Here is a 27,835-nt window from a genome sequence, read left to right as displayed (position 1 = left end):
ATATGATCAAATATGATCAGGCTGATGCATAGATCAGTGCCACACACTAGATTTTGGGAGTATTTTTGTCTGTTAGAAGAAAGTGCCTCCCAAAATTTTAAAGAAAGAAAAACTTATATATGTTCAAAAAATAAGGGTTAATACGATGAAGGGATGGAATATGACCTTAAAGGTGAAAATTATAAAAGATTTTGTAAAAGGAATTGATAAGATAAGAAGTTGGTTGAAAAAAGAAAGAAGAGGATTTTTTAAAAAAAGGGAGAGAATGTGATCAGGAAGGAGACTAGAACATAACCATACACTAGAGATTTAGGGTATATTTTGATCTGTTAGACGCAACTGTATCCCAAAATTTTAAAGAGAGAACAACTTATATATATATACCAAAAATAAGGTTAACTACTATGAAGGGATAGAATATGACTCTAAAAGTGAAAAATAAAAAAAAGATTTTTTAAAAAAGGGATTGATAAGATGTTCGTTGAAAAAGGGAAAAAGAAAAATTAAAAAAAAAGTTAACTTTGAAAGACTAAAGAATCATGGGGAAAAAGCCATGAATTCTATGTGCAGTATTCCCCTAGCGCTGGCGTTCTGCCATTCTCATTGATCAGTAAACTTGGTCTTAGCTGGCTGTTCTTCCTGATCTTCTGGGGGAGGGGCCTGTTGCTATGGTTCCCAAATGTCTTTGCTGGAGGCAGAATTGCCCGCCCTTTCCGGGTTGGTCTAAGTAATCTGCTTGGGTTTGCTCTCGGGAGCTTTTGTTCTCTGCTAGCTTTTCGTACAGCTTTGAAGGAGAAGAGTGAAAATGGTGGCCTCCCAATCTCCTCCCCAGAGGAGCCGAGAACTTGGGACCCCACTCCTCAGTGAGCCCCCAGAGAAAAGCAGTCAACCACTCCTCTCTCCCCAGTATCTGGCCGCACTCCGTGTTCACCCAGCCTGTGACCGAGCTTTTCTATCTTTGGCTCACAACCCCGTGTGGAGTCTCCAAACCCAGCAGATCCCTGCAGTGCGGTCCTGCGCCACTCCTCCTGGGGGGAGGAATGGGAGTCTCCCCAGATCTGCTGCTTGTTGGGTCCCTGCTGGAGAAGCAGTGGCCTGACTGTGCCGTGGATCATGGTTTATGGCAACCTGGAGCTGAGAGCCCACTCCTTGGCTCTGTCTCTGCAGCTGGCTTCCCTGCTCCAATACCTGGGAGCTCTGCTGCACTCAGGCACCCCCAGTCTTTCTGTGACCCAGAGGGTCCTGAGACCACACTGTCCCAGCGAGAGTTCCACCCCCCGCTTAGCCACTGGAGCAACGTCCCTCAGCAGAGCCAACTTTCGAAGTTCTGATTTTGAGCTCTGCTGCTCTATTACTTGCCAGAATCGGCCAACAGAGGCCCCCTCCCCCACCTTGTATCTTCCCGAATATCGCCTCAGATTCACTTCTCCGCATGTCCTACCTTCCAGAAAGTGGTCGCTTTTCTGTTCAGAGAGTTGTTGTAATTCTTTTCTTCGATCTCCTGTTGAGTTCGTAGGTGTTTAGAATGGTTTGACCCCTAACCAGCTGAATTCCTGGGAACAGACGAAATCCAGGTTTCCTACTCCTCTGCCATCTTGCTCCTCTCACCCAGTACATCATTAGTTTTTGATGTAGTGTTCCATGATTCGTTGTTTGCGTATAACACATTACCTTTGGAAATCAGTGTTCTGGTCATTTCTAGAAAGGGAAATTTGTAAAAGTAACAACATCAACACTTCCAATGGTGTGGAATGAAAAATTTCAAGCAATTCCAATGTCATTTCCAACCAATAACACTTGGGGGAAGTTAGGGAAGTTGAAAAGAAAACCTTCCTAATTGAATATTTATAATTAACAGGTTCCAAGGAATTAAATATATAGATATGCATGTGACAACCTACCTGACAAGAAAATTATACTCACTCCTTGAAATGGAGTACCATAGATAGTCATCTTTTATTTAGAAGATACTGGTGTCAAAGTTTCCCCAATTATCCCCCTTAGCATCATTCATTATGAATATAATCCACCTTTAAATACATATAAAATTGGCTGAAGAAATATTAGCCAGTGAAATCTATCTTGAATACCAACAATGAGAAATTTATTATTTTAAAAATGTTTCATGTACTATCTACATGAACCCTTTATTCTAATGTCTAGAAAATAGCCCCCTGGATGATAGGGAAAAAAAAGAAAAAGCTATTCCACTTCTTGTGACTGTTACCATCAATCTAATTAAAATATATTCTAAAACATTCACAGGAATAAGAACAACTCTAAAATTACCATTTGTTTGTTTTACTTGAGATAAAGGCCAAATAAGACTCATTAATTCTTTCAAATAGGCTCTCTGATAGACCTCAATAGACTGCTCCTCATTCAGAAGATTGCATCATCTAAGAAAATAGCATGAATGACTTAAGGGTATGCACAGTCATTTTCCACTGAGTTCATTACTCATGTGTTGGTTCTCCATGGTCTGTTTACTATGAGTATATGGATGCTACCCGTCAAGCAAATAAAATATTGCCATTTTACCCAACAATTAGATTTATGGACAACTATACAATTAATTTCCCTTAATTTATGCATTCAGGTTAGCTTTCAATACCCTGTTGGTACTACTATCTCACCAACTGAATTCTCCACACAGTTTTTGCCCTGCATGGTCCCTATGCTGGAACTCAGATTATAGAAGAGATTTGTTACTCATTTTGTTCAGATTTCTACAAGATCCATTTTTGAAGTCTTTACTGATATAGGCATATTTATAAAATAGCAATTTAGAATGAGATATGTGACAGACACTAGAGCAATCAGGATTCTATCACCCTGGGAAATGCTGACCCAGCCCCATGGCTGACTAGCATAGCCAATCTTATTCTTATTGGAGTGTTATGATTCCCTAAGAGGAATGTCAGCACTTTCAGGACAAAATGCTTACTGATGTTAGAATTCCCAATAGCCTGTAAGGATGGGAGGCAGAATTATTCCCAATACTTTCCTTCATGTCATACATCAAGGAGAAGGAATAAACTCATCTATATGAAACCCAGTTTTTGGTCCACACCTGCCTGTGGTAAAATTACAATTGTGGAAAGATAAAAGGTATATATGACCATTTGCCAAAACTGCATACGACAGGAGGACTCACTATGTACCTTTATGTAAAAATATACTAATTTATTATTCCTCTAGGATGTTTCTGGTTATTCAAAGTAGAGGAAAGAGTAAAATCTGAAAAATAAAGGAGACTAAAGCTTTGTATAACCCAACAGATTTTTAATACTAATAATAGTTTGTATTAACCAACTATCCACTAACTCAATTAAATTTTGATGACTTAAAAATAATAAGACAACAGAGATACATAAATTTACTATAAACTGTGTATTGTATCAGGAGTGTATAGTTTTATTTCTTCCCAGATGAGGGAGCACTTCAAAATCAGCACTTCATTGGTGCAGTGATGAGATTCCATGGAATTCTAATATTATACCCAGTCTACAAAGTACATAGGAAATTGGAGAAGTTGCAAGACAAAATTTTCCTAATGGAATATTTAGTTATAAAAAGTTAGTTATAAGAATTCATAATGGATATTCATTCATCTGATGACAAGAATGATTATGCTCACAATTTTGATCAAAATAGTACAGAAATAATTGTTTCTAAGATATTTTTCTCAAAATTTCCCCAGCAGACTCATGTAAAATTATGTATTATAACTAGGGTGTCTCTCTAAACACATTACAAACCCATTGATGATATATGAAAGTGGCCAATGAAATTCATTTAAGAATCCAAGAATTTTAAATATAATCATCTCACATCTAAAAATGTTTAATCTAGCATGTAGTTGAAGCCATCACTTGAAAGTATATGAAATTTCTTGCTCAGATAATAGAAAAGGCAAATAAAACAATGTGTAAACAACTGTTCTGATCATCTCTAGTGACTGGGATGACAAGCAAATTAAAATATACTATGATGATTCTACATAAGGTATCTACTTTTCAATTTACATACAATTGTTCCACTTAAAAGAAAATGAGAAGTAAAATTTCATAGTATCTTTGGATTTTGATAATCTAATTACCCCAAAGACACTGATTATGACTCAGAAGATTCCGGGAGCTCAAACACGTAAATAGATCAAATGTAGTCACAAACATTTCTCATGGGACTCATTATTTAAGTGTTGGTTCCACAGGGTCTATTTATGACTTATGTGTAGATACTGGTAGCCAAAAGTTGTAATATTGTTCCACAATTGGTTATATAGACCTTTCTACAATTCATTTTCTCTAGCACATGCCAGCGTGTTATTTTTCAAATACCACAGTACTTTTTTTTTTTTTTTTTTTTTGGTAACACTTGCTGACCAAACTGAATTCCCCTCCACATTTTTGTTTAGCATGATCCATGGGGTAGACCTCAGCTCACAGAAGTTATTTTTGTTACTCACTTTGTTCATATTCCAACAAGAACCATTTGTGGAGTCATCATTTATCCAGGAACATTTATAAAAGGGACCATCAGAATGAGATACGTGGTAGACACTGAGCATTCAGGATTCTGTTACCCTAGGAGACATTGATCCACACTAACTTGATCACAGTAACCAGAATCACTGATGACCCAGTGCTGATTAGAATAGCCAGAGTCTCATTGTCATTGAAGTGCTACAATAACCTGAGAGGAATGTCAATATCTTCAGGAAAAAATGCTTACTGATATGAGAATTCCCATTGGCATTTGAATATATTCTGGCAGAACTATACCTGAAGAGCTCCTTCATGTAATATGTCAAAGGATAAACTCTTTCATATGAAACCCATTTCTGTCCATCTTGAACTGTAGTAATAAATACATATAAAAATGAAAATAATGTACATTTGTCAACCAAGCAAAAGATAGTAAAATTCACTGTGTACATACATTTAAATTTAACTACATAAATTAATTTACTTGGATATTTTTTAATTATTTTAAGAAGAAAAGAGTGCAAATTCTGGAAATAAAAAAAAGACAGAAACTATGAATGACTCAATAGATTATAATGCCTCACAGCACAAATAGAAGGAGAAGAGAAAATCAAAAGATACCAACAAAAGATTAAAAACCATGATGTAGTAGTCTCACAAAGATTTAAAATTAGTGATGATAAACATATTTACCTTGTAACTACAAGATCTGTGGAAACAAACTAAAATAAAGCTAGCATCAGATAACAAAGAGAAATTGTAAAAAAAAAAGGAACTTTAAAAATTATATAAAAATCTCATAGGATAGGCTCATTATTAGTGTTGACAAAACAGGAAGACAATAAATGAACTTAGTATGAATCAAAAGATTTTATCCAATCTTGGAAGAAAGAACATAAACTAAAATATTCACAAAATTAACATGTGATAAGAAATTAAGATTCTCAATATCACATCATTAGAAAACATGATAACATAAGGGAAGTCAAAAAAACTAAATTAGCAGTATAAAACTGAAAATATGATTTCACTAACAAATATAAAAATTATTCATTTGACATTTCAGTAACAAAAGGACATTTGGAAAACAAATAAAAAAAAGTTCAATTCCATTAAGATTTTACAAATAATTACAATGGAAAATAATAGAAGGATATATATGTGTATATGTAGAAAGTTAAGTATGAGTGAAATTCATTAAATCACAATATATTGATTATATAAAGTTTCCTGTCTTCACAATGAGTAATCACATACCTGAAGACTAATGACTAACATAGGGTAATGTGAATTATGACACATTGTATGACCTAAATATAAGAGATACACTTCATTAAATCCACTACCTTCCACAGGACACTAAAAAGTTTTGAATACACTGTTCCAAATAAAAATTTGATAAAATGTGGACAGACAACCTCAGGTACCATTCCAAAGAACTACACTTGGAAGAGAGAACAAGACCACAAAACCATGAGATTGTCATCATCAAGTGGCACACCAAGAACACTAGCAAAAGAAGAAGATATCCACCTGAACTGTACAAAAGACATTTAAAAGCACAGTTAATATGACAGGCATGGTGCAATATGTTCCACTGGAAAAAAAAAAAAAATCCAAAAAGCACTGGGAAATTTCAATGCTAAGATACTAAGAAAAAAAATTTCATAAAAGTAAATCATTTTGCTGAATAATTCACGTTCATAATTGGGATAGATCAATAATATGATGTGAACACAAAGCTGAAACACACAATATAGACAAAAGGATCCTAAGGAGGAATGCAAAATGAAAAAACAAAAAAGCCTGAATCACTGAAATATACATGATTTCTAAATACTAAGGGAATAAACAGCATATATAGAAACATGAAAAAGAAAAACCACAAAACAAAAAATGTGAAGGATACACAAAGTGTGAAGATGAAGGGGACGGAAAAACACATAAACAGTATATCATAAACAGCATGTTAAAAAAAATTGAAAAAAATATCATTTATACTAGGATCCTACCTGAGGGGATGAAGACGTCAGACTCAAACGGATAAAAATATTTTTTCAAAGGGAAAAACGTAGTAAGAGGCAATGAAAGGCACTCCACAGACTATCTCTCAGGAAGGGCACTCAGAATATCAAAAAACAAGACCACAAGGCCACTAAACTGACTAGAACCGACAACCCAGGAAAACTACAGAGCACGCCAGGAGCCCTCTGCCATGGAGCAGCTGAGGAAGAAGCCTGCCCCGAGCCTGGCCTGAAGTCCTTCTCTTGTCCCGCGTCACAAACCTATCTGCCCTGGAGTGGACAAGGCACAAGGGCAAGGGAGGAGCAGGGCCCCGGGGCGGCAGCGGGGGTGGGGGTGAGCGGTGGTGGTAGGGCCTCAGTGACTCCAAGGCAGCCTGCTCCCGCGCGGCGTGGAACGCCGACCTCTGCCACCCGCACCCTCCCAGGCCGCTCTAGGAGAGCCCAGACCTTTGCACGCAGATGGCCCCGGTCACCGTGGGCAATCCCTAGGGGTGGGGATGGTCCTCCTTCTGCCGCTGAGACTTTCCCCGCCAGACGGCGACTTCCAAACCTGGCGCACACTCCTAGCTACCCGCAAAGCTATCGGATGGTATGTGTCCCTCACTCAGAGTTCCCGGGTGGAGCCACGTGCTGGACCTCAGTTCCGATGAGGACGACGGTAGGGATTGTACTCATTTTGTTCAGATTTCCAAGGAATGCATTTGTAGGGAGTCATCATCGATCGGAGCACGTGTCAGGACATGGAACATTAAAAGTGCCGGTTCCAGCCTGGGACAGTGGATGCGTTCACACACATCAGCCCTCGGCAGAACCCAGGGCCAAGCCACCGCGCAGTCAGGGGAGCCATCCTCGGCCAAGGAGGCCTCGCGAAGATCCCCGGCCAGTTGAGGCAGAGGCGAGTCTCTTACCGCTTATGCCGGAAGCTCCCACGTGACTGCAGACCACACAGCGCTACTCTCCCCGGCTGTCGTCGCCATGGAGACGGGGCATCGCTGATGAGGCAGAATGGGACTCACCCATGCTCACGGACGCCCACGTCCAGCCAACTCCACCTGGGAAGTGGGGAGAAGAGACAGGTGCGCTTCAGCATGGGTGACAGGTCTGTGGGCACCCACGGCAGTGCCTCGCAGCGGGGACACACTGCTCTGCCTCTCCCTACAATCTGGGGGCTCCTCCCGTGCCTGCGGACAGACACCCACATGTGGACGCTTCCAAGCATGGGGGCGTGAGGTACGGGGTGGGGGAAGGAGGGAAGGGTGGCGGGAAGGGGAGCGGGTCACGGGCGTGGGAGGGGGAGGAGGTGGGGGTGGGCAGTGAGGGCCACCTTGGGCACAGAGTGCTGCAAAAGAAACGAGTCCCCAGTCCACACACCCCACCACTGGTCTCCTACACGCTGTCCACACGGCCATAGGGGGATCTCGTGGACCTCGCCCTCCCACGGTCTGGGTCCCAGCCCAGAACACCTCTGCCCAACAGCCAGGGCCCTGGCAGGGAGCAAACCCACCCGCACCACCTACTCCTCCCGAGAGCGAGTACAGGCCAGGCAGACACGAACCGGCATCAGCTAGCTAGCCCAAGGGAACAGCCCTCAGCTCAAGGGGGACTGCCCCAGGAGCAATGAGCCAGGAAGCTTCCGGGAGAGAATCCTTTGTGGCCTAGGGCCATGGGAGTACAAGTGGCCTCCCACAGCCGGGCACCCACGCTCCTGCCCTCTCTGCCATGGCCAGATCCCCTCCCTTTTTCAATGCAGAAAGCCCACCTGGGGCTCGAGAGACCCCCCAATTGCCTAGGTGCCAGTGACCAATCCATCTGGCAGGAGGTCACCTAACACTGGTTCTCGCGGGCTCCGGAGCAGGAACCATGCAAGGAGTGACCTCGCACTCTCATGCCACTCGTGTGTCCGCCCTCATCCAAGGGTCACCCATGGAGGCCCATGTCATTAGAAGCCCGTGGGGCCCTGCGACATGGCCCAATCCTGCCCTGGGGGCCACGCCCCAGGGGGCCGCGCGTTGGACCAGGAGCACTGCCTGGCCTCAGAACACGACCCAGCCATCCCTGAGCCTGGGGTACCCACCTCTGCCCCAAAAGCAAGCACACGGGAACGATGTGTGGGTCTGGCCACCGGGCAGAAAGACCCGTCAGCACATACCCTGATCCCGCAGCCTCTCCTGCCCCTAGTCCAAGAGCAATTCTCACGGCACTGTTCCCTGCCACATTCTGCCAGGTGGTGACCGCTGACCTCCGGATGGAAACCCAAACTTCTGGGGAAACATGCATGGGTCGGCCACCCATTTTGAAGGAGACTCTCCGGGGGCCCATTTACTGCCTTGCCCGCGGAAGTCAGCTGTGGAGGGGAGGGCAGGGCGTTGGAAAGGGCATTGGCCCCCAGATTTGACCTGCCCATCTGAAACCCACCGGACACCCCAAGACACCCAGGCACTGCCGCCTCCCCCTGTGAGGAAACACATCACGCCTGCTGCAGTTGGACACCTTGGCCTCCCGAGGCTCACCGTCACCCGGGCAGGCTTCTCTGCTGCATTCCTGCGGCCAGAGGTGACCTGTCCCAGCAGGGGGATCACCCCGCCTCCAGCCCCACGTCGACTAACGAGTTGTTCCAGGGACACAGTTCTAACTGCCTCTATCTCTGCTGAGGGCTTCCCCCGGTCCCCCGTGGGCCACGGCCCTTTAACCTCAGAGCCACGTCCCTGTAAGCCCCCATGATGGCCACGGCCCACAGGATGGATGCTGTCACCCAGGCGATACGGTTGGCATAGCCGACCTCCCCAATCCGACGCCCCCTGAGCCTGCCCTTCCAGGGCACTCCACGAGCCCTCTGCCACAGAGCAGCTGAGGAAGAAGACTGACCCGAGCATGGCCTGAGGCCCTTCTCCTATCCCGTGTCCAAAAGTCTCTACCCTGGATGGACAAGGAACAAGGGCAGGGCGGAGCAGGGCCCTGCCTGGGGCAAGGACCGAGACCAGGGCCGTGCCCCAGGCAGCGCTGGGGGTGGGAGTGAGTGGTGGTGGTAGGGCCTCAGTGACTCCAAGGCAGCCTGCTCCCACACAGCGTGGTACGCCGACCTCTGCCACCCGCACCCTCCCGGGCCGCTCTAGGAGAGGCCAGACCTTTGCATCCAGAAGGCCAGAGTCGCGGCGGGCATTCCCTAGGGGTGGGGGTGGGCATCCCTCTGCCGCTGAGACTTTCCCCGCCAGACAGCGACTTCCAAACCTGGCGCACACTCCTAGCTACCCGCAAAGCTATCGGATGGCATGTGTCCCTCACTCTGAGTTCCCGCGTGGAGCCACGTGCTGGACCTCAGTTCCGATGAGGACGACGGTAGGGATTGTACTCATTTTGTTCAGATTTCCAAGGAATGCATTTGTAGGGAGTCATCATCAATCCGAGCACATTTCAGGACATGGAACATTAAAAATGTAGGGCTCCAGCCTGGGACAGCCGATGCATTCACACACATCGGCCCTCGGCAGAACCCAGGGCCAAGCCACCACGCAGCCAGGGGAGCCATCCTCGGCCAAGGAGGCCTTGGGAAGACCCCAGCCGGCTGAGGCAGAGGTGAGCCTCTTACCGCTTATGCCAGCAGCTCCCACGTGACCGCAGACAACACAGCGCTGCTCTCCCAGGCTGTTTTCGCCTCACAGGCTGGGCATCACCGATGAGGCAGAATGGGACTCCCCGATGCTCACAGACACCCACGGCCAGCCAACTCCACCTGGGAAGTGGGGAGAAGAGACAGGTGCGCTTCAGCATGGCGGACAGGTCTGTGGGCATCCACGGCAGTGCCTCGCAGCGGGGACACACTGCTCTGCCTCTCCCTATGATTTGGGTGCTCCTCCCCTGCCTGCGGACAGACACCCACACGTGGACGCTTCCAAGCATGGGGGCGTGAGGTACGGGGTGGGGGAAGGAGGGAAGGGTGGCGGGAAGGGGAGCGGGTCGTGGGAAAGGGAGGGGGAGGAGGTGGGGACGGGCAGCGAGGGCCACTCTGGGCACAGAGTGCTGCAAAGGAAATGAGTCCCCAGTCCACGCACTCCACCACTGCTCTCATACATGCTGTCCGCCCAGCCATAGGGGGATCTCGTGGACCTCGCCCTCCCACGGTCTGGGTCCCAGCCCAGAACACCTCCACCCAACAACAGCCCTCACAGCACCTACTCGTCCCGAAAGAGAAGTGCATTCCACAGAGACACAAAACGGCATTGGAAAGCTAGCCCAAGGGGACAGTTCTCAGCTCGAGGGGAACCACTCCAGGAGCAATGAGCTGGAAGCTTCTGGGAGAGGACGCTTTGTGCCTAGGGCCACGGGGGCACAAGTGGCCTCCTGCAGCTGGCTACCTATGCTCCTGCCCTCTCTGCCATGCCCAGATCCCCTCCCTTGTTCAATGCAGAAAGCCCACCTGGGGCTTGAGAGTCCCCACTTCCCGAGGTGCCAGCGACCAACCATCTGGCAGCAGGTCACCTAACACTGGTTCCGGCGGGTTCCAGAGCAGGAGCTGTGCAGGGGGTGACCTCACATGCTCATGCCACTTGTGTGTCCGCCCACATCCAACTGTCACCCACGGAGGCCCGCGTCGCCAGAAGCCCACCGGGCCCTGCACTGTGGCCCGATCCTGCCCTGGGGGCCATGCCACAGGGGGCCGAGCCTTGGACCGGGAACACTGCCTGACCTAAGAACACAACCCAGCCGTCCCCGGGCCTGGGGTACCCACCTCTGCCCCAAAAGCAAGTACACGGGAACCATGTGTGGATCTGGCCACCGGGCAGAAAGACCCATCAGCACACACCCTGATCCCACAGCCTCGCCTGCCCCTAGTCCAAGACCAACTCTCGTGGCACTGTTCCCCGCCACATTCCGCCAGTTGGTGCCCACTGCCCTCCCACTGGAAACCCAAACTTCTGGGGAAACTTGCATGGCCTGGTTACCCAACCTGAGGGAGCCTCTCCAGGTCACCATTCACTGCCACGCCTGCCAAAGTCAGCTCTGGAGGGGAGGGGAGGGCGTAGGAAAGGGCACTGGTGCCCAGATTCAACCTGCCCATCTGAACACCACTGGCAACCCCAAGACGCCCAGGCGCTGCCACCTCCCCCTAAGAAGAAACGCGTCAAGCCCACCGGAGACGGGCGCCCTGGCCTCCCGAGGCTCACCGTCACCCGGGCAGGCTTCTCTGCTGCATTCCTGCGGCCAGAGGTGACCTGTCCCAGCAGGGGGATCACCCCGCCTCCAGCCCCACGTCGCACTAATGAGTCGTTCCAGGGACCACAGTTCTAACTACCTCTATCTCTGCCGAGGGCTTCCCACGGTCGCCCGTGGGCCACGTCCATTTGACGTCACTGCCACATCCCTGTAAGCCACCATGATGGCCACGGCCCACAGGATGGATGCTGCCGCCCAGGCGATGCGGTCAGCGCAGCCGACCTCCCCATTCCTGAAACCCCCTGAGCCTGCCCTACCAGAAAGGCACTCCTCGAGCCCTCTGCCATGGAGCAGCTGAGAAGAAGGCTGCCCCGAGCCTGGCCTGAGGCCCTTCTCCTGTCCATTTTCCAAAACCTCTCTGCTTTGGAGCAGACAAGGCACAAGGGCAATGGAAGGGGAGGGCCCGAGGCTGGGGCTGTGGGTGGGGTGGCGGCGGGGGTGGAGGTGAGCGGTGGCGAGGAGGGCCTCAGTGACTCCAAGGCAGCCTGAATCCGTGTGGCCTGGTACGCCGACCTCTGCCACCCTCACCCTCCCAGGCCGCTCTAGGAGAGGCCAGACCTTTGCACCCAGAAGGCCTGAGTCGCAGCAAGCAATCCCTAGGTGTGGGGGTGGGCATCCCTCTGCTGCTGAGACTTTCCCCCACCATACAGCGGCTTCCAAACCTGGCGCACACTCCTAGCTACCCGCAAAGCTATCGGATGGCATGTGTCCCTCACTCAGAGTTCCCGGGTGGAGCCACGTGCTGGACCTCAGTTCTGATGAGGACGACGGTAGGGATTGTCACTCATTTTGTTCAGATTTCCAAGGAATGCATTTGTAAGGAGTCATCATCGATCCAAGCACGTGTCAGGACATGGAACATTAAAAGTGCCGGTTCCAGCCTGGGACAGTGGATGCGTTCACACACATCGGCCCTCGGCAGAACCTAGGGCCAAGCCACCACGCACCCAGGGGAGCCATCCTCGGCCAAGAGGCCTCAGGAAGGACCCCAACCATCTGAGGCAGAGGCGAGCCTCTTACCGCTTATGCCAGAAGCTCCCAGGTGACCGCAGACCACACAGCGCTACTGTCCCGGGCTGTCTTCGCCATGGAGACCGGGCATCGCTGATGAGGCAGAATGGGACTCACCCATGCTCACGGACACCCACGTCCAGCCAACTCCGCCTGGGCAGTGGGGAGAAGAGACAGGTGCGCTTCAGCATGGGTGACAGGTCTGTGGGCATCCACGGCAGTGCCTCGCAGCGGGGACACACTGCTCTGCCTCTCCCTACAATCTGGGGGCTCCTCCCGTGCCTGCGGACAGACACCCACACGTGGACGCTTCCAAGCATGGGGGCGTGAGGTACGGGGTGGGGGAAGGAGGGAAGGGTGGCGGGAAGGGGAGTGGGACATGGGCGTGGGAGGGGGAGGAGGTGGGGGTGGGCAGTGAGGGCCACCCTGGGCACAGAATGCTGCAAAGGAAATGAGTCCCCAGTCCACGCACCCCACCACTGTTCTCCTACACACAGTCCGCATGGCCATAGGGGGATCTCGTGGACCTCGCCCTCCCACGGTCTGGGTCCCAGCCCAGAACACCTCTACCCAACAACGGCCTTCTCAGGTAGCAAACCCGCTCACAGCACCTACTCATCCTGAAAGCAAAGTGCATTCCAGGGAGACACAAAACGGCATTGGCAAGCTAGCCCAAGGGGACAGTTCTCAGCTCGAGGGGAACCACCCCAGGAGCAATGAGCTGGAAGCTTCTGGGAGAGGACGCTTCGTGGCCTAGGGCCATGGGGGCACAAGTGGCCTCCCGCAGCCGGCCACCTATGCTCCTGCCCTCTCTGCCATAGCCAGATCCCCTCCCTTGTTCAATGCAGAAAGCCCACCTGGGGCTTGAGAGTCCCCACTTCCCAAGGTGCCAGCGACCAACCATCTGGCAGCAGGTCACCTAACACTCGTTTGGGTGGGCTCCAGAGCAGGACCACTGCAAGGGGTGACCTCACACGCTCATGTGACTTGCGTGTCCGCCCGCATCCAACTGTCACCCACGGAGGGCCGCGTCGCCAGAAGCCCACTGGGCCCTGCACTGTGGCCCGATCCTGCCCTGGGGGCCACGCCACAGGGGGCCGAGGCTTGGACCGGGAACACTGCCTGACCTAAGAACACAACCCAGCCGTCCCCGGGCCTGGGGTACCCACCTCTGCCCCAAAAGCAAGCACACAGGAACCATGTGTGGATCTGGCCACCGGGCAGAAAGACCCATCAGCACATACCCTGATCCCACAGCCTCGCCTGCCCCTAGTCCAAGACCAACTCTCGTGGCACTGTTCTCCGCCACATTCCGCCAGTTGGTGCCCACTGCCCTCCCACTGGAAACCCAAACTTCTGGGGAAACTTGCATGGCCTGGCTACCCAACCTGAGGGAGCCTCTCCAGGTCACCATTCACTGCCACGCCTGCCAAAGTCAGCTCTGGAGGGGAGGGGAGGGCGTAGGAAAGGGCACTGGTGCCCAGATTCAACCTGCCCATCTGAACACCACTGGCAACCCCAAGTCGCCCAGGCGCTGCCACCTCCCCCTAAGAGGAAACGCATCAAGCCCACCGGAGACGGGCGCCCTGGCCTCCCGAGGCTCACCGTCACCCGGGCAGGCTTCTCTGCTGCATTCCTGCGGCCAGAGGTGACCTGTCCCAGCAGGGGGATCACCCCGCCTCCAGCCCCACGTCGCACTAATGAGTCGTTCCAGGGACCACAGTTCTAACTGCCTCTATCTCTACCGAGGGCTTCCCACGGTCGCCCGTGGGCCACGTCCATTTGACGTCACTGCCACATCCCTGTAAGCCACCATGATGGCCACGGCCCACAGGATGGATGCTGCCGCCCAGGCGATGTGGTCAGCGTAGCCGACCTCCCCATTCCTGAAACCCCCTGAGCCTGCCCTACCAGAAAGGCACTCCTCGAGCCCTCTGCCATGGAGCAGCTGAGGAAGAAGGCTGCCCTGAGCCTGGCCTGAGGCCCTTCTCCTGTCCATTTTCCAAAACCTCTCTGCTCTGGAGCAGACAAGGCACAAGGGCAATGGAAGGGGAGGGCCCGAGGCTGGGGCCGTGGGTGGGGTGGCGGCGGGGGTGGAGGTGAGCGGTGGCGAGGAGGGCCTCAGTGACTCCAAGGCAGCCTGAATCCGTGTGGCCTGGTAGGCCGACCTCTGCCACCCTCACCCTCCCAGGCCGCTCTAGGAGAGGACAGGCCTTTGCAGCCAGGCGGCCCGAGTTGCAGCAAGCAATCCCTAGGTGTGGGGGTGGGCATCCCTCTGCCGCTGAGACTTTCCCCCACCATACAGCGGCTTCCAAACCTGGCATGCACTCTAGCTACCCGCAAAGCTATCGGATGGCATATGTCCCTCACTCAGAGTTCCCGGGTGGAGCCACATGCTGGACCTCAGTTCCGATGAGGACGACAGTAGGGATTGTCACTCATTTTGTTCAGATTTCCAAGGAATGCATTTGTAGGGAGTCATCATCGATCCGAGCACATTTCAGGACATGGAACATTAAAAGTGCCGGGCTCCAGCCTGGGACAGCCGATGCGTTCACACACATTGGCCCTCAGCAGAACCCAAGGGCAAGCCACCACGCGGCCAGGGAACCATCCTCGGCCAAGGAAGCCTCACGAAAGACCCTGGCTGGTTGAGGCAGAGGTGAGTCTCTTACCGCTTATGCTGGCAGCTCCCACGTAACCGCAGACCACACAGCACTACTCTCCCAGGCTGTCTTCGCCACGCAGACCGGGCATCACTGATGAAACTGAATGGGACTCGCCAATGCTCACGGACACCCAAGTCCAGCCACCTCCACCTGGGATGTGGGGAGAAGAGACAGGTGCGCTTCAGCATGGGTGACAGGTCTGTGGGCACCCACGGCAGTGCCTCACAGTGGGGACACACTGCTCTGCCTCTCCCTACAATCTGGGGGCTCCTCCCCTGCCTGCGGACAGACACCCACATGTGGATGCTTCCAAGCATGGGGGCGTGGGGTACAGGATGGGGGATGGAGGGAAGGGTGGCCAGAAGTGGAGCTGGTCACGGGCAGGGGAGGGGGAGGAGGTGGGGGTGGGCAGCTGGGGCCAGCCTGAGCACAGAGTGCTGCAAAAGAAACGAGTCCCCAGTCCACGCACCCCACCACTGGTCTCCTACAGGCCATCTGCACGGCCTTCAGGGGATCTCGTGGACCTCGCCCTCCCACGGTCTGGGTCCCAGCCCAGAACACCTCTGCCCAGCAGCCATGGCCCTCGCAGGTTGCAAACCCACTAGCGGCACCTACTCATCCCGAGAGTGAAGTTCACACCAGGTGGACTCGAAACGGCATCGGCAAGCTAGCCCAAGGGAACTGCCCTCGGCTCAAGGGGAAACGCCCCAGGAGCAATGAGCCCAGAAGCTTCATCAAGAGGACCCTTCGTGGCCTAGGGCCACAGGGGCACAAGTGGCCTCCCACAGCTGGCCACCCACGCTCCTGCCCTCTCTGCCTCGGGAGATCCCGTCCCTTGATCAATGCAGAGAGGCCACATGGGGCTCGAGAGACCCCTAATTCCCGAGGTGCCAGTGACCAACCCATCTGGCAGGAGGTCTCCTAACACTGGTTCAGGCGGGCTCCAGAGCAGGACCCATGCAGGGGGTGACCTCACACTCTCATGCCACTTGCGTGTCTGCCTGCTTCCAAGGGTCACCCACGGAGGCCCGGGTCACCAGAAGCCCGAAGGGCATTATGATGTGGCCTGATCCTGCCCTGGGGGCCATGCCCCAAGGAGCTGAGCCTTGGACCAGGAGCACCACCTGGCCTCACAACACAACCAAGACCTCCGTGAGCCTGGGGTACCCACCTCTGCCCCCAAACAAGTACATGGGAACCATGTGTGGGTCTGGCCACCAGGCAGAAAGACCCATCAGCACATATCCTGATCCCGTAGCCTCGCCAGCCTATAGTCCAAGAGCAATTCTCGCAGCACTGTTCCCCACCACATTCCGCCAGTTGGTGCCTACTGCCCTCCCACTGGAAACCCAAACTTCTGGGGAAACTTGCATGGCCTGGCTACCCAACCTGAGGGAGCCTCTCCAGGTCACCATTCACTGCCACGCCTGCCAAAGTCAGCTCTGGAGGGGAGGGGAGGGCGTTGGAAAGGGCCCTGGACCCCAGATTCGACCTGCCCATCTGAACTCCACTGGCAACCCCAAGACGCCCAGGCGCTGCCACCTCCCCCTAAGAGGAAACACATCAAGCCCACCGCAGACGGGTGCCCTGGCCTCCCAAGGCTCACCGTCACCCGGGCAGGCTTCTCTCCTGCGTTCCTGTGGCCAGTGGTGACCTGTCCCAGCGGGGTATCACGCCACCTCCAACCCCCATGTCGCACTAATGCGTCATTCCGGGACCACAGTTCTAACTGCCTCTATCTCTGCCGAGAGCTTCCCTGGCCCCTGTGGACCACAGCCCTTTGACCTGACCACTGCATCCCCATAAGACACCACGATGGCCCCGGCACACAGGATGGACACTATTGCCCAAGTGATGCGGTCGGCATAGATGACTTCCCCAGTCCTGATGCCCACTGAGCCTACCCTATCAGCAAGGCACGCCACATGCCCTCCTCCAAGGAGTAGCTGAAGAAGAACCCTGACCCAAGCCTGGTTGGAGACCTTCTCCTATCCCGTGTCCAAAACCTCTCTGCCCTGGAGCGGACAAGGCACAACGGCAAGGGAGGAGCAGGGCCCGGGGCCGATTCTGTGGCCGGGGCAGTGGCAGGGTTGGGGGTGAGCGGTGGCAGGGAGGGCATCAAGAGACTCACAGCAGCCTGCATCCCCGTGGTGTGGTAGGCTGACCTCTGCCACACACACCCTCCTGGGCCGCTCTAGGAGAGGCCAGACCATTGCCCCAAGATGGCCTGGATTGCACCTCTCTGCCGTGTACAGATCACCTCACTTCTTCAATGCAGAAAACACACCCGAGCTCAAGAGACCCCAATTTCCAGTGCTGCGAACAAAAAACCTATCTGGATGAGACACCTAACACTGATTCGGGCGGGCTCCACAACAGGACCCGAGCAGGGGGTGAGCCCGTGCTGTCATGCAATTGTATGGGACTGCCCTCGAGGAAATGTACAGTCACTTGGCAAGTGGTGCCCTTGCCCACCTTGGGTCAGGACTCACGTCCTGCCACAAAATGGCACGAGATCAATGCCACTGAATCTACATTTGCCAATTGAGAACCCAAGGGGCGGCTGAAAATGGCCCGAGACTCCCCGTCTCAAAGTCACTTGGCAAAGCACGGCACGCCGTCTCTACCTACAGCCGCTTCTGACCCAGGACGCAACGCTGACGTGGACTCGGTCAGGCCGCTAGGTGTCCCACCATGACTGCACCTCAGCGCCCGCCGGCAAACCCAAGGGCCCACAGGAATGCTGGCAGCCCTGGGATGCTGGGGGCAAACCCGACGAAGACCAACGCACAACGGAGGGGAGGGGCCCTGGACTCCAGGCCAGGCACCGCGGCCTGCGCACTCGGCCCAAACGCCCTCGCGAGACAGGCAGCTCAGCCCTTGGCCAGTGGTGCCCTGCCCCGCCGAGGGCCAGCATACCAGCGGACTGAACCCAGGGCCCGTTCCCACTGAGGGCACTGGCGTGTCCACGGCCAGCGGCTTCGTGGGCCCTGCCTCCGAGGAAATGTGCAGTCATCGGCAACCCTGTCCACGGCCGCGTCTTTGTGCCTGCACTGGCTCAGCCCCCCTCCAGAGGTGTCCACCTGGACTTGCACGTCTGGCGCAGGGATCTTCAGCGAGGACACCCACAAGGGCAGTGGACGGTACAGTCCGCCACCCTGTGGGATGCAAGGAAGGGCCCCTCGCTCGACACAGGAAGAGCACCATTGTCTTGGTGGATCTGCACGCCTGCTGCCATGATGGCGACAGATGCGAGGAAAGGAAGACAGCTCCGTTACCCAAGGAGAGCTGCACGTTTCACCAGCTCCCTAAGTGGCCAGGGTGCTGCTCCTGGCTGCATTCAGCACACTCGGAGCCTGCCCTGCCCTGCCTGGCATGCAGGGTAGCAAGGAGAGGTCTTGATCCCGACCCCAAAGCAGGATTGGGGGTCCCCTGGCTCCCAGTCAAAAGGACCCTCCTGGGAACACACCTTCACCTCAGAAGCTGCGGGCCCAGGGAGACAAGGTCTCCCCGTCCCCGGTGGGCTAAGCAAAGTGCCGCAGGCATGGCCAGGCTGCTGATCGTCCCCTACACATCCCATCGAGACTCCGGGAAGACACCCTAAAGCGCCCCTCCTTGGACCCGGAGACCACAGGGGCACACTGGTCAGGGACTGCAGCGCTGGACCAAGGCACCTTGAAGCTGGGGCCGGTGGCCAGCAGGTGGCCACCGCGACATGGACAGGGAGGGGGTAGGGTGCCCAGAACCCATGAAACCATGGAAGGATTTCTCGGAACACAACCAATGGATAAGGCCGCGAGCCTTCCCGGAGTAACTGCGCCAGCGGTCCTCCCCAGTCCCCGCCATTCCTGGCCAGGGAAGAGCCAGCACCGAGGAGCCATTTGCACCCTGTGCCGACAGCACAGGCGGCCCTGCGTGGCCTCTGTGGGCGTCCACTGGGAGACACTCAGGCGCTGTCGAGTGCAGCTGCCTCGCCTCGAGCCTCTACCCTCGAGCTCCTACACCGAGGGGCGCTCCATGGACGTCACCAGGCCAAAGGGCACGGGAGGAATTGCCGCTTGCCCGACCCGGGGCTCTTCTTTGCACCCATGGGAGCTGCCGCAACCAGGCTCCACTGCACACACCGCCAGGACCTCTGCCTGAAGCGCCACCCTGGTGCACGGTGCACCGGGTCATGCACTCTCACAGCCTGTGCCAACGCCATGCAATGGGACTCCTACGGCTGGCATGCCGGCTGCCCGACACGCCACCAAAGTCCGGGCACAGCCCTGAGGACCTCTGCGCCGTGAACACCCAGCTAAGGAGGGGAAACGCCTCGCAGACCCGGAGCCCTCCGTGAGGCTCTCCGATGCAGAGGCCCTTGGGAGCTGCTGGTGCTGGTGCTGGTGCTGGTGCTGGTGCTGGTGCTGGTGCCGGGGCTGGTGCTGGTGGTGCCGGGGCTGGTGGTGCCGGGGCTGGTGGTGCCTGTGACAGTGTGACCGAGGGGAAGCTGTCCCTCACTCCTACCTTCCCTGGGGGAGACAACGTGCTGGACCTCAGTTTCGATGAGAACGACGGTAGGGAGTTCTCACTCATTTTGTTCAGCTTTTCCAAGGAATGCAGAATGAGGGAGTCATCATCGATCCGAGCACATTCTGGGCCGCCTGGCACATCGAACGAGGCCGGCTGGGCCCGGCTCAGAGGTTTGAGCCTATGGCCTCAGTGCCCGCCAGCAGCCTCGACCGTCCAGAGCCAAGCCACTGAGCAACAGGAACACTCCATCCTCTCTTGGAGCCACACCCCTCACGCCAGCAGGCACACGCGGACTGGCAGGCTCTCAGGCGGGCGAAGGAAATCCTACAGCCAACGCCTCCGCCGGAGACGATGGAAGGCTTACCGTCTTAGCGATGCATCCGCAGGGTGCCCACCCTGGGCTGGACAACAGTTCTTCCAGCCACGCGGCCAACCTCCATGCATCCAAGGACAGGAAAGCCTTCTTCTCTGGGCCAACAGCGAGCCCGGCATGGACACCGAACCTGAGAAGTGGGGACAAAGGGCACACATGTGTGACAAAAGGATCCAGGTGCTCAGGTCGCCAGAACGCTCAGAATGCATCCAGGGGGGCAGCCTCGCATCTGCCTGTCCTGTCCCTTTGTCCCACAGGAAGGGCCGGGTGCACTTGGGCAAGAGGCCCCATGTGCTAGTCTGCATGGCCACGGGCGCGAGAGTCTGTGTGGCCGTGGGAGTCAGTGTGGGAGTGTGTGAGTGTGTGCGGAAGGGGAGTTTGGGTGGGTGTGGACGTGGGCTTGTAACTCTGTAGTTCGTGTCTGTTTCATGTGGACATCGGTGTGTGGGGGGCGGGTCTGTGCGTGTCTGGTGGGCGATGGGCATGCGTGTCGGTGGTCATGTGTGGAGGCCTCAGCTCCTGGAAGAACCTGCCCGGCATGAGGAAACCCGGCCTCACGTCCTGCCACTCAACAGCACGAGATCAGCGCCACTGAATCTCCACTTGCCTATTTGACCCTTTGGGGCAGCTGAAAATAGCCCGAGAATCCCCGTCTCAAAGTCACTCTGGCAAAGCACGGCACGCCGTCTCTACCTACACCCGCTTCCGACCCGGGACGCGACGTCGACATGGGCTCGGTCAGCCCGCTAGGTGTCCCACTGTGACTGCACCTCAGCGCCCGCCGGGAAAACCCAAGGGCCCACGGGAATGCTGGCAGCCCTGGGATGCCGGAGGAAGCCCGATGAAGACCAGCACACTAGGGAGGGGAGGGGCCCTGGACTCCAGGCCAGGCGCCGCGGCCTGAGCACTTGGCCCAAACTCCTTGCGGGACAGGGAGCTCAGCCCTTGGCAAGTGGTGCCCTGCCTCTCCGAGGGTCAGCCTACCAGCGGACTGAATCCAGGGCCCATTCCCACTGAGGGCACTGGCGTGTCCACGGCCAGTGGCTTCGTGGGCCCTGCTTCCGAGGAAATGTGCAGTCACTCGGTGACCCTGTCCACGGCCGCGTCTTTGTGCCTGCACTGGCTCGTCCCCTGGCCAGAGTTGTCCACCTGGACTCGCACATCTGGTGCAGGGATCTTCAGCGAGGACACCCACAAGGGCAGTGGACGGTACAGTCCGCCACCCTGTGGGATGCAAGGAAGGGCCCCTCGCTCGACACAGGAACAACACCATTGTCTTGGTGGATCTGCACGCCTGCTGCCATGATGGCAACAGACGCGAGGAAAGGAAGACAGCTCCGTTACCCAAGGAGAGCTGCACGTTTCACCAGCTCCCCAAGCGGCCAGGGCGCTGCTCCTGGCTGCATTCAGCACACTCGGGGCCTGCCCTGCCCTGCCTGGCATGCAGGGTAGCAAGGAGAGGTCTCGATCCCGCCCCCCAAAGCAGGATTGGGGGTCCCCGGGCTCCCAGTCAAAGGGACACTCCCGGGAACACACCTTCACCTCAGGAGCTGCAGGCCAAGGGAGACAAGGTCTCCCCTTCCCCGGGGAACTAAGCAAGGTGTCTCGGGTGTGGCCAGTCTGCGCAACATTGCCTACGCACCCCCTCGAGATTCAGGGAAGACGCCCATAGAACGCCGCTCCTTGGACCCGGAGCCTGCAGGGGCACAACGGTCAGGGATTGCAGCGCTGGACCAAAGCACATTGAAGCCAGGGCCGGTGGCCAGCAGGTGGCCACCGCGACGTGCACAGTGAGCGGGTAGGGTGCCCAGAACCCATGAAACCATGGAAGGATTTCTCAGAACAAAACCAGTGGCTAAGGCCGCGCACCTTCCCGGAGTCACTGCACCAGCGGTCCTCCCCGGTCCGCGCCATTCCTGGCCAGGGAAGAGCCAGCACCGAGGCGCCATTTACACCCTGCGCCGACAGCACAGGCGGCCCCGCGTGGACTCTGTGGGCATCCACTGGGAGACACTCAGGCGCTGTTGAGTGCAGCGGCCTTGCCTCGAGCCTCTGCCCTCGGGCTCCTACACCGAGAAGCGCTCCATGGACGTCACCAGGCCAAAGGGCATGGGAGGGATCTCTGCTTGCCCAGCCCGCGGCTCTCCTCTGCACCCATGGGAGCTGCCGCAACCAGGCTCCACCGCACACACCGCCAGGACCTGTGCCTGAAGCGCCACCCTGGGGCACTCTGCTGCGGGCCACGCACTCTCACGGCCTGTGCCAACGCCGGGCAATGGGACTCCTATGGCTGGCATACCGGCTGCCCGACACGCCACCAAAGCCTGGCCACGGCCCTGAGTACCTCCAAACTGTGAACACCCAGCTAGCTAACAGGGGAAACGCCCCGCAAACCCGGAGCCCTCCGTGAGGCTCTCCGATGCAGAGGCCCTTGGGAGCTGCTGGTGCTGGTGCCGGGGCTGGTGGTGCCTGTGACAGTGTGACCGAGGGGAAGCTGTCCCTCACTCCTACCTTCCCTGGGGGAGACAACGTGCTGGACCTCAGTTTCGATGAGAACGACGGTAGGGAGTTCTCACTCATTTTGTTCAGCTTTTCCAAGGAATGCAGAAATGAGGGAGTCATCATTGATCCGAGCACATTCTGGGCCGCCTGGCACATCGAACGAGGCCGGCTGGGCCCGGCTCAGAGGTTTGAGCCGATGGCCTCAGTGCCCGCCAGCAGCCTCGACCGTCCAGAGCCAAGCCACTGAGCAAGAGGAAAGCTCCATCCTCTCTTGGAGCCACACCCCTCACGCCAGCAGGCACACGTGGACTGGCAGGCTCTCAGGCGGGCGAAGGAAATCCTACAGCCAACGCCTCTGCCTGAGACGATGGAAGGCTTACCGTCTTAGCGATGCATCCGCAGGGTGCCCACCCTGGGCTGGACAACACTTCTTACGGCCACCCGGCCAACCTCCACGCATCCAAGGACAGGAAAGCCTTCTTTTCTGGGCCAACAGCGAGCCCGGCGTGGACACCGAACCTGAGAAGTGGGGACAAAGGGCACACATGTGTGACAAAAGGATCCAGGTGCTGAGGTCGCCAGAACGCTCAGAATGCATCCGGGGGGCAGCCTCGCATCTGCCTGTCCTGTCCCTCTGTCCCACAGGCAGGGCTGGGTGCACTTGGGCAAGAGGCCCCATGCGCTAGTCTGCATGGCCATGGGCGCGAGAGTCTGTGTGGCCATGGGAGTCAGTTTGGGAGTGTGTGAGTGTGTGCGGAAGGGGAGTTTGGGTGGGTGTGGACGTGGGCTTGAAATCTGTAGTTCGTGTCTGTTTCCTGTGGGCATGGCTGTGTGGGGGGCGGGTCTGTGCGTGTCTGGTGGGCGGTGGGCACACGTGTCGGTGGTCATGTGTGGAGGCCTCAGCTCCTGGAAGAACCTGCCCAGTACGTGGAAACCTGGCCTCACGTCCTGACATGCAACAGCACAAGATCGGTGCCACTGAATCTCCACTCGCCTGTTTGACCCTTTGGGGCGGCTGAAAATGGCCCAAGACTCCCCGTCTCAACGTCACTCTGGCAAAACACAGCACGCTGTCTACACCTGCACCTGTTTCCGACCGGGGATGCGATGTCCACGTGGACTCGGCCAGCCCACTAGGTGTCCCACCATGACTGCACCTCAGCACCCGCCAGAAAAACCCAAGGACCCACGGGAATGCTGGCAGCCCTGGGATGCCAGGAATAAGCCCGACAAACACCAACGCACTAGGGAGGGGAGGGGTCCTGGACTCCAGGCCAGGCGCCGCGGCCTGCGCACTCTGCCCAAAGTCCCTCGCGAGACAGGCAGCTCAGCCCTTGGCCAGTGGTGCCCTGCCCCGCCGAGGGCCAGCATACCAGCGGACTGAACCCAGGGCCCGTTCCCACTGAGGGCACTGGCGTGTCCACGGCCAGCGGCTTCGTGGGCCCTGCCTCCGAGGAAGCGTGCAGCGATCGGCGACCCTGTCCACGGCCGCGTTTTTGTGCCTGCACTGGCACGTTCCCCAGCCAGAGTTGTCCACCTGGACTCAGACGTCCGGCGCAGGGACGCTCAGCGAAGACGCCCACAAGGGCAGTGGACAGTACAGTCCGCCACCCTGTGGGATGCAAGGAAGGGCCCCTCACTCAACACAGGAACAGCACCATGGTCTCTGTGGATCTCCACGCCTGCCGCCATGATGGCGACAGACGCGAGGAAAGGGAGACAGCTCCGAAGCCCAAGGAGAGCTGCACGTTTGACCAACTCCCAAAGCGACCAGGACACTGTGTCTGGCTGCCATCGGCGCACTCAGGACCTGCCCTGACCTGCCTGGCACGAAGGGTAGTAAGGAGAGGTCTCAATCCCGCCCCCCAAAGCAGGATTGGGGTTCCCCTGGCTCCCAGTCAAAGGGACACTCCCGGGAACACACCTTCACCTCAGGAGCTGCGGGCCCAGGGAGACAAGGTCTCCTCTTCCCGGGGGGGCTGAGCAAGGTGCCGCAGGCATTGCCAGTCTGTGCATTGTCACCTACGCACCCCCTCGAGAATCAGGGAATACGCCCACAGAGTGCCGCTCCTCGGACCTGGAGACCGCAGGGGCACACTGGTCAGGGACTGCAGTGCTGGACTAACACACCTTGAAGCTGGGCGCGGTGGCCAGCAGGTGGCCTTTGCGACGTGGACAAGGAGGGGTAGGGTGCCCACAACCCACAAAACCTTGACCGGATTTCTCAGAACACAACCAGCGGCTAAGGCCGCACACCTTCCCAGAGTAACCGCGCCAGCAGTCCTCCCCGGTCCGCGCCATTCCTGGCCAGGGCAAGAGCCAGCACCGAGGCGCCATTTGCACCCTGCGCCCACAGCAGAGGCGGCCCCGCGTGGCCTCTGTGGGCGTCCACTGGGAGACACTCAGGCACTGTCGCGTGCAGCGGCCTCACCTCGAGCCTCTGCCCTCGGGCTCCTACACCGAAGGGCACTACACGGACATCACCAGGCCAAAGGGCATGGGAGGGATCGCCGCTTCCCTGGCCCGGGGCTCTCCTCTGCACCCATGGGAGCTGCCGCAACCAGGCTCCACCGCACACACCGCCAGGACCTCTTACTGAAGGGCCACGCACTCTCAGGACCCATGCGAACTCCGCACAGTCGGACTCCTATGGCTGGCATGCCGGCTGCCCGACACGCCACCAAAGTCCGGCCACGGCCCTGAGGACCTCTGCGCCGTGAACACCCAGCTAAGGAGGGGAAACGCCTCGCAGACCCGGAGCCCTCCGTGAGGCTCTCCGATGCAGAGGCCCTTGGGAGCTGCTGGTGCTGGTGCTGGTGCTGGTGCCGGGGCTGGTGGTGCCAGAGCTGGTGGTGCCGGGGCTGGTGCCGGGGCTGGTGCCGGGGCTGGTGGTGCCGGGGCTGGTGGTGCCGGGGCTGGTGGTGCCTGTGACAGTGTGACCGAGGGGAAGCTCTCCCTCACTCCTACCTTCCCTGGGGGAGACAACGTGCTGGACCTCAGTTTCGATGAGAACGACGGTAGGGAGTTCTCACTCATTTTGTTCAGCTTTTCCAAGGAATGCAGAATGAGGGAGTCATCATCGATCCGAGCACATTCTGGGCCACCTGGCACATCGAACGAGGCCGGCTGGGCCCGGCTCAGAGGTTTGAGCCGATGGCCTCAGTGCCCGCCAGCAGCCTCGACCGTCCAGAGCCAAGCCACTGAGCAAGAGGAAAGCTCCATCCTCTCTTGGAGCCACACCCCTCACGCCAGCAGGCACACGCGGACTGGCAGGCTCTCAGGCGGGCGAAGGAAATCCTACAGTCAATGTCTCTGCCTGAGACAATGGAAGGCTTACCGTCTTAGCGATGCATCCGCAGGGTGCCCACCCTGCGCTGGACAACACTTCTTATGGCCAGCCGGCCAACCTCCACGCATCCAAGGACAGGAAAGCCTTCTTTTCTGAGCCAACAGCGAGCCCGGCGTGGACACTGAACCTGAGAGGTGGGGACAAAGGGCACACATGTGTGACAAAAGGATCCAGGTGCTCAGGTCGCCAGAACGCTCAGAATGCATGTGGGGGACAGCCTCGCATCTGCCTGTCCTGTCCCTCTGTCCCACAGGCAGGGCTGGGTGCACCTGGGCAAGAGGCCCCATGCGCAACTCTGCAGGGCCATGGGCGTGAGAGTCTGTGGCAGTGGGAGTCAGTGTGGGAGTGTGTGAGTGTGCGGAAGGGGAGTTTGGGTGGGTGTGGACGTGGGCTTGTAACTCTCTGTAGTTCGTGTCTGTTTCGTGTGGGCATGGCTGTGTGGGGGGCGGTTCTGTGCGTGTCTGGTGGGCAGTGGGCATGCGTGTCAGTGGTCATGTGTGGAGGCCTCAGCTCCTGGAAGAACCTGCCCAGTACGTGGAAACCTGGCCTCACGTCCTGCCACGCAATGGCACGGGATCGGCGCCACTGAATCTCCAGTCACCCGTTTGACCCTTTGGGGCGGCTGAAAATGGCCCAAGACTCCCCATCTCAACGTCACTCTGGCAAAACACGGCACGCCGTCTACACCTGCACCCGCTTCCGACCTGGAACGCAATGTCGACGTGGGCTCGGTCAGCCCGCTAGATGTCCCACTCTGACTGCACCTCAGCACCCGCCGGCAAAACCCAAGGGCCCACGGGAATGCTGGCAGCCCTGGGATGCTGGGGGCAATCCCGATGAACACCAATGCACTAGGGAGGGGAGGGGCCCTGGATTCCAGGCCTGGCGGCGCGGCCTGCGCAATCGGCCCAAATGCCCTCGCGGGACAGGCAGCTTATTCCTTGGCAGGCGGTGCCCTGCCACGCCAAAGGCTAGCTTACCAGCGGACTGAAACCAGGGGCCCTTCCCACTGAGGGCACTGGCGTATCCGCAGCCAGTGGCTTCGTGGGCCCTGCCTCCAAGGAAATATGTAGTCATGGCGACCCTGTCCACGGCTGCGTCCTCGTGCCTGCACTGGCACATCTCCCAGCCAGCCTTGTCCACCTGGACTCGCACGTCTGGCGCAGGGATCTTCAGCGAGGACACTCACAAGGGCACTGGACGGTACAGTCCGCCACCCTGTGGGATGCAAGGAAGGGCCCCTGGCTCGACACAGGAAGAGTACCATGGTCTCTGTAGATCTCTACACCTGCCGCCACGATGGCGACAGACACGAGGAAAGAAAGACAGCTCTGTAGCCCGAGGAGAGCGGCACGTTTGACCCGCTCCCCAAGCGGCCAGGGCGCTGTGCCTGGCTGCCATCAGCGCACTCGGGGCCTGCCCTGTCCTGCCTGGCACACAGAGTAGCAAGGAGAGGTCTCAATCCGGCCCCCCAAAGCAGGACTGGGGGTCCCCTGGCTCCTAGTCAAAGGGACACTCCCGGGAACACACCTTCACCTCACGAGCTGCGGCCCAGGGAGACAAGGTCTCCTCTTCCCAGGGGGCTAAGCAAAGTGCCCCAGGCGTTGCCAGTCTGTGCATTGTCGCCTACGCACCGCCTCGAGAATCAGGGAATACGCCCACAGAGTGCCGCTCCTCGGACCCAAAGACCACAG

The 27,835-nt window shown here is 56.3% G+C and overlaps 1 protein-coding gene, 7 non-coding genes and 1 pseudogene across 11 annotated transcripts in view; all 9 read right to left on the bottom strand.

Moving 5' to 3' along the window:
- Nucleotides 1-27,835, bottom strand: part of LOC118525539 (uncharacterized) — a 101,247-nt gene that overhangs the window by 49,082 nt on the left and 24,330 nt on the right. For 3 of the 4 annotated variants that reach the window (XR_013450315.1, XR_013450316.1, XR_013450317.1), the window contains 9 exons: nt 26,130-26,268; nt 23,173-23,311; nt 20,282-20,420; nt 15,412-15,555; nt 12,746-12,889; nt 10,101-10,244; nt 7,423-7,566; nt 4,738-4,860; nt 1,442-1,698 (listed from right to left, as the gene is read on the bottom strand). Coding sequence is in view for 1 of the 4 variants with exons in the window: in XM_078078993.1 (XP_077935119.1) it covers nt 15,526-15,555; nt 20,282-20,420; nt 26,130-26,268; nt 27,122-27,263 (450 nt within the window). In the remaining 3 variants the exon portion in view is untranslated. Of the gene's footprint in view, nt 1-1,441; nt 1,699-4,737; nt 4,861-7,422; nt 7,567-10,100; nt 10,245-12,745; nt 12,890-15,411; nt 15,556-20,281; nt 20,421-23,172; nt 23,312-26,129; nt 26,269-27,121; nt 27,365-27,835 lie in introns of those variants that run through there. The other variant, XM_078078993.1, reaches the window with a different exon arrangement.
- LOC118548058 (small nucleolar RNA SNORD116) lies at nt 4,436-4,518 on the bottom strand (annotated as a pseudogene).
- On the bottom strand, nt 7,147-7,238 carry LOC118548057 (small nucleolar RNA SNORD116). Its single transcript, XR_004923423.1, has one exon. It is a non-coding gene; the product is annotated as a small nucleolar RNA SNORD116 (small nucleolar RNA).
- On the bottom strand, nt 9,825-9,916 carry LOC118548055 (small nucleolar RNA SNORD116). The gene has a single exon (XR_004923422.1). It is a non-coding gene; the product is annotated as a small nucleolar RNA SNORD116 (small nucleolar RNA).
- LOC118548053 (small nucleolar RNA SNORD116) lies at nt 12,470-12,562 on the bottom strand. Its single transcript, XR_004923420.2, has one exon. It is a non-coding gene; the product is annotated as a small nucleolar RNA SNORD116 (small nucleolar RNA).
- LOC118548054 (small nucleolar RNA SNORD116) lies at nt 15,135-15,227 on the bottom strand. Its single transcript, XR_004923421.1, has one exon. It is a non-coding gene; the product is annotated as a small nucleolar RNA SNORD116 (small nucleolar RNA).
- LOC118548045 (small nucleolar RNA SNORD116) lies at nt 19,936-20,030 on the bottom strand. Its single transcript, XR_004923413.2, has one exon. It is a non-coding gene; the product is annotated as a small nucleolar RNA SNORD116 (small nucleolar RNA).
- On the bottom strand, nt 22,826-22,921 carry LOC118548052 (small nucleolar RNA SNORD116). Its single transcript, XR_004923419.1, has one exon. It is a non-coding gene; the product is annotated as a small nucleolar RNA SNORD116 (small nucleolar RNA).
- LOC118548051 (small nucleolar RNA SNORD116) lies at nt 25,784-25,878 on the bottom strand. The gene has a single exon (XR_004923418.2). It is a non-coding gene; the product is annotated as a small nucleolar RNA SNORD116 (small nucleolar RNA).

Source organism: Halichoerus grypus, chromosome 8, assembly GCF_964656455.1.
Source record: "Halichoerus grypus chromosome 8, mHalGry1.hap1.1, whole genome shotgun sequence".
Taxonomy (NCBI): domain Eukaryota; kingdom Metazoa; phylum Chordata; class Mammalia; order Carnivora; family Phocidae; genus Halichoerus; species Halichoerus grypus.
The sequence above is the reverse complement of the archived record's forward strand: the minus strand, read 5'-3'. Positions and strand labels throughout refer to the sequence as shown.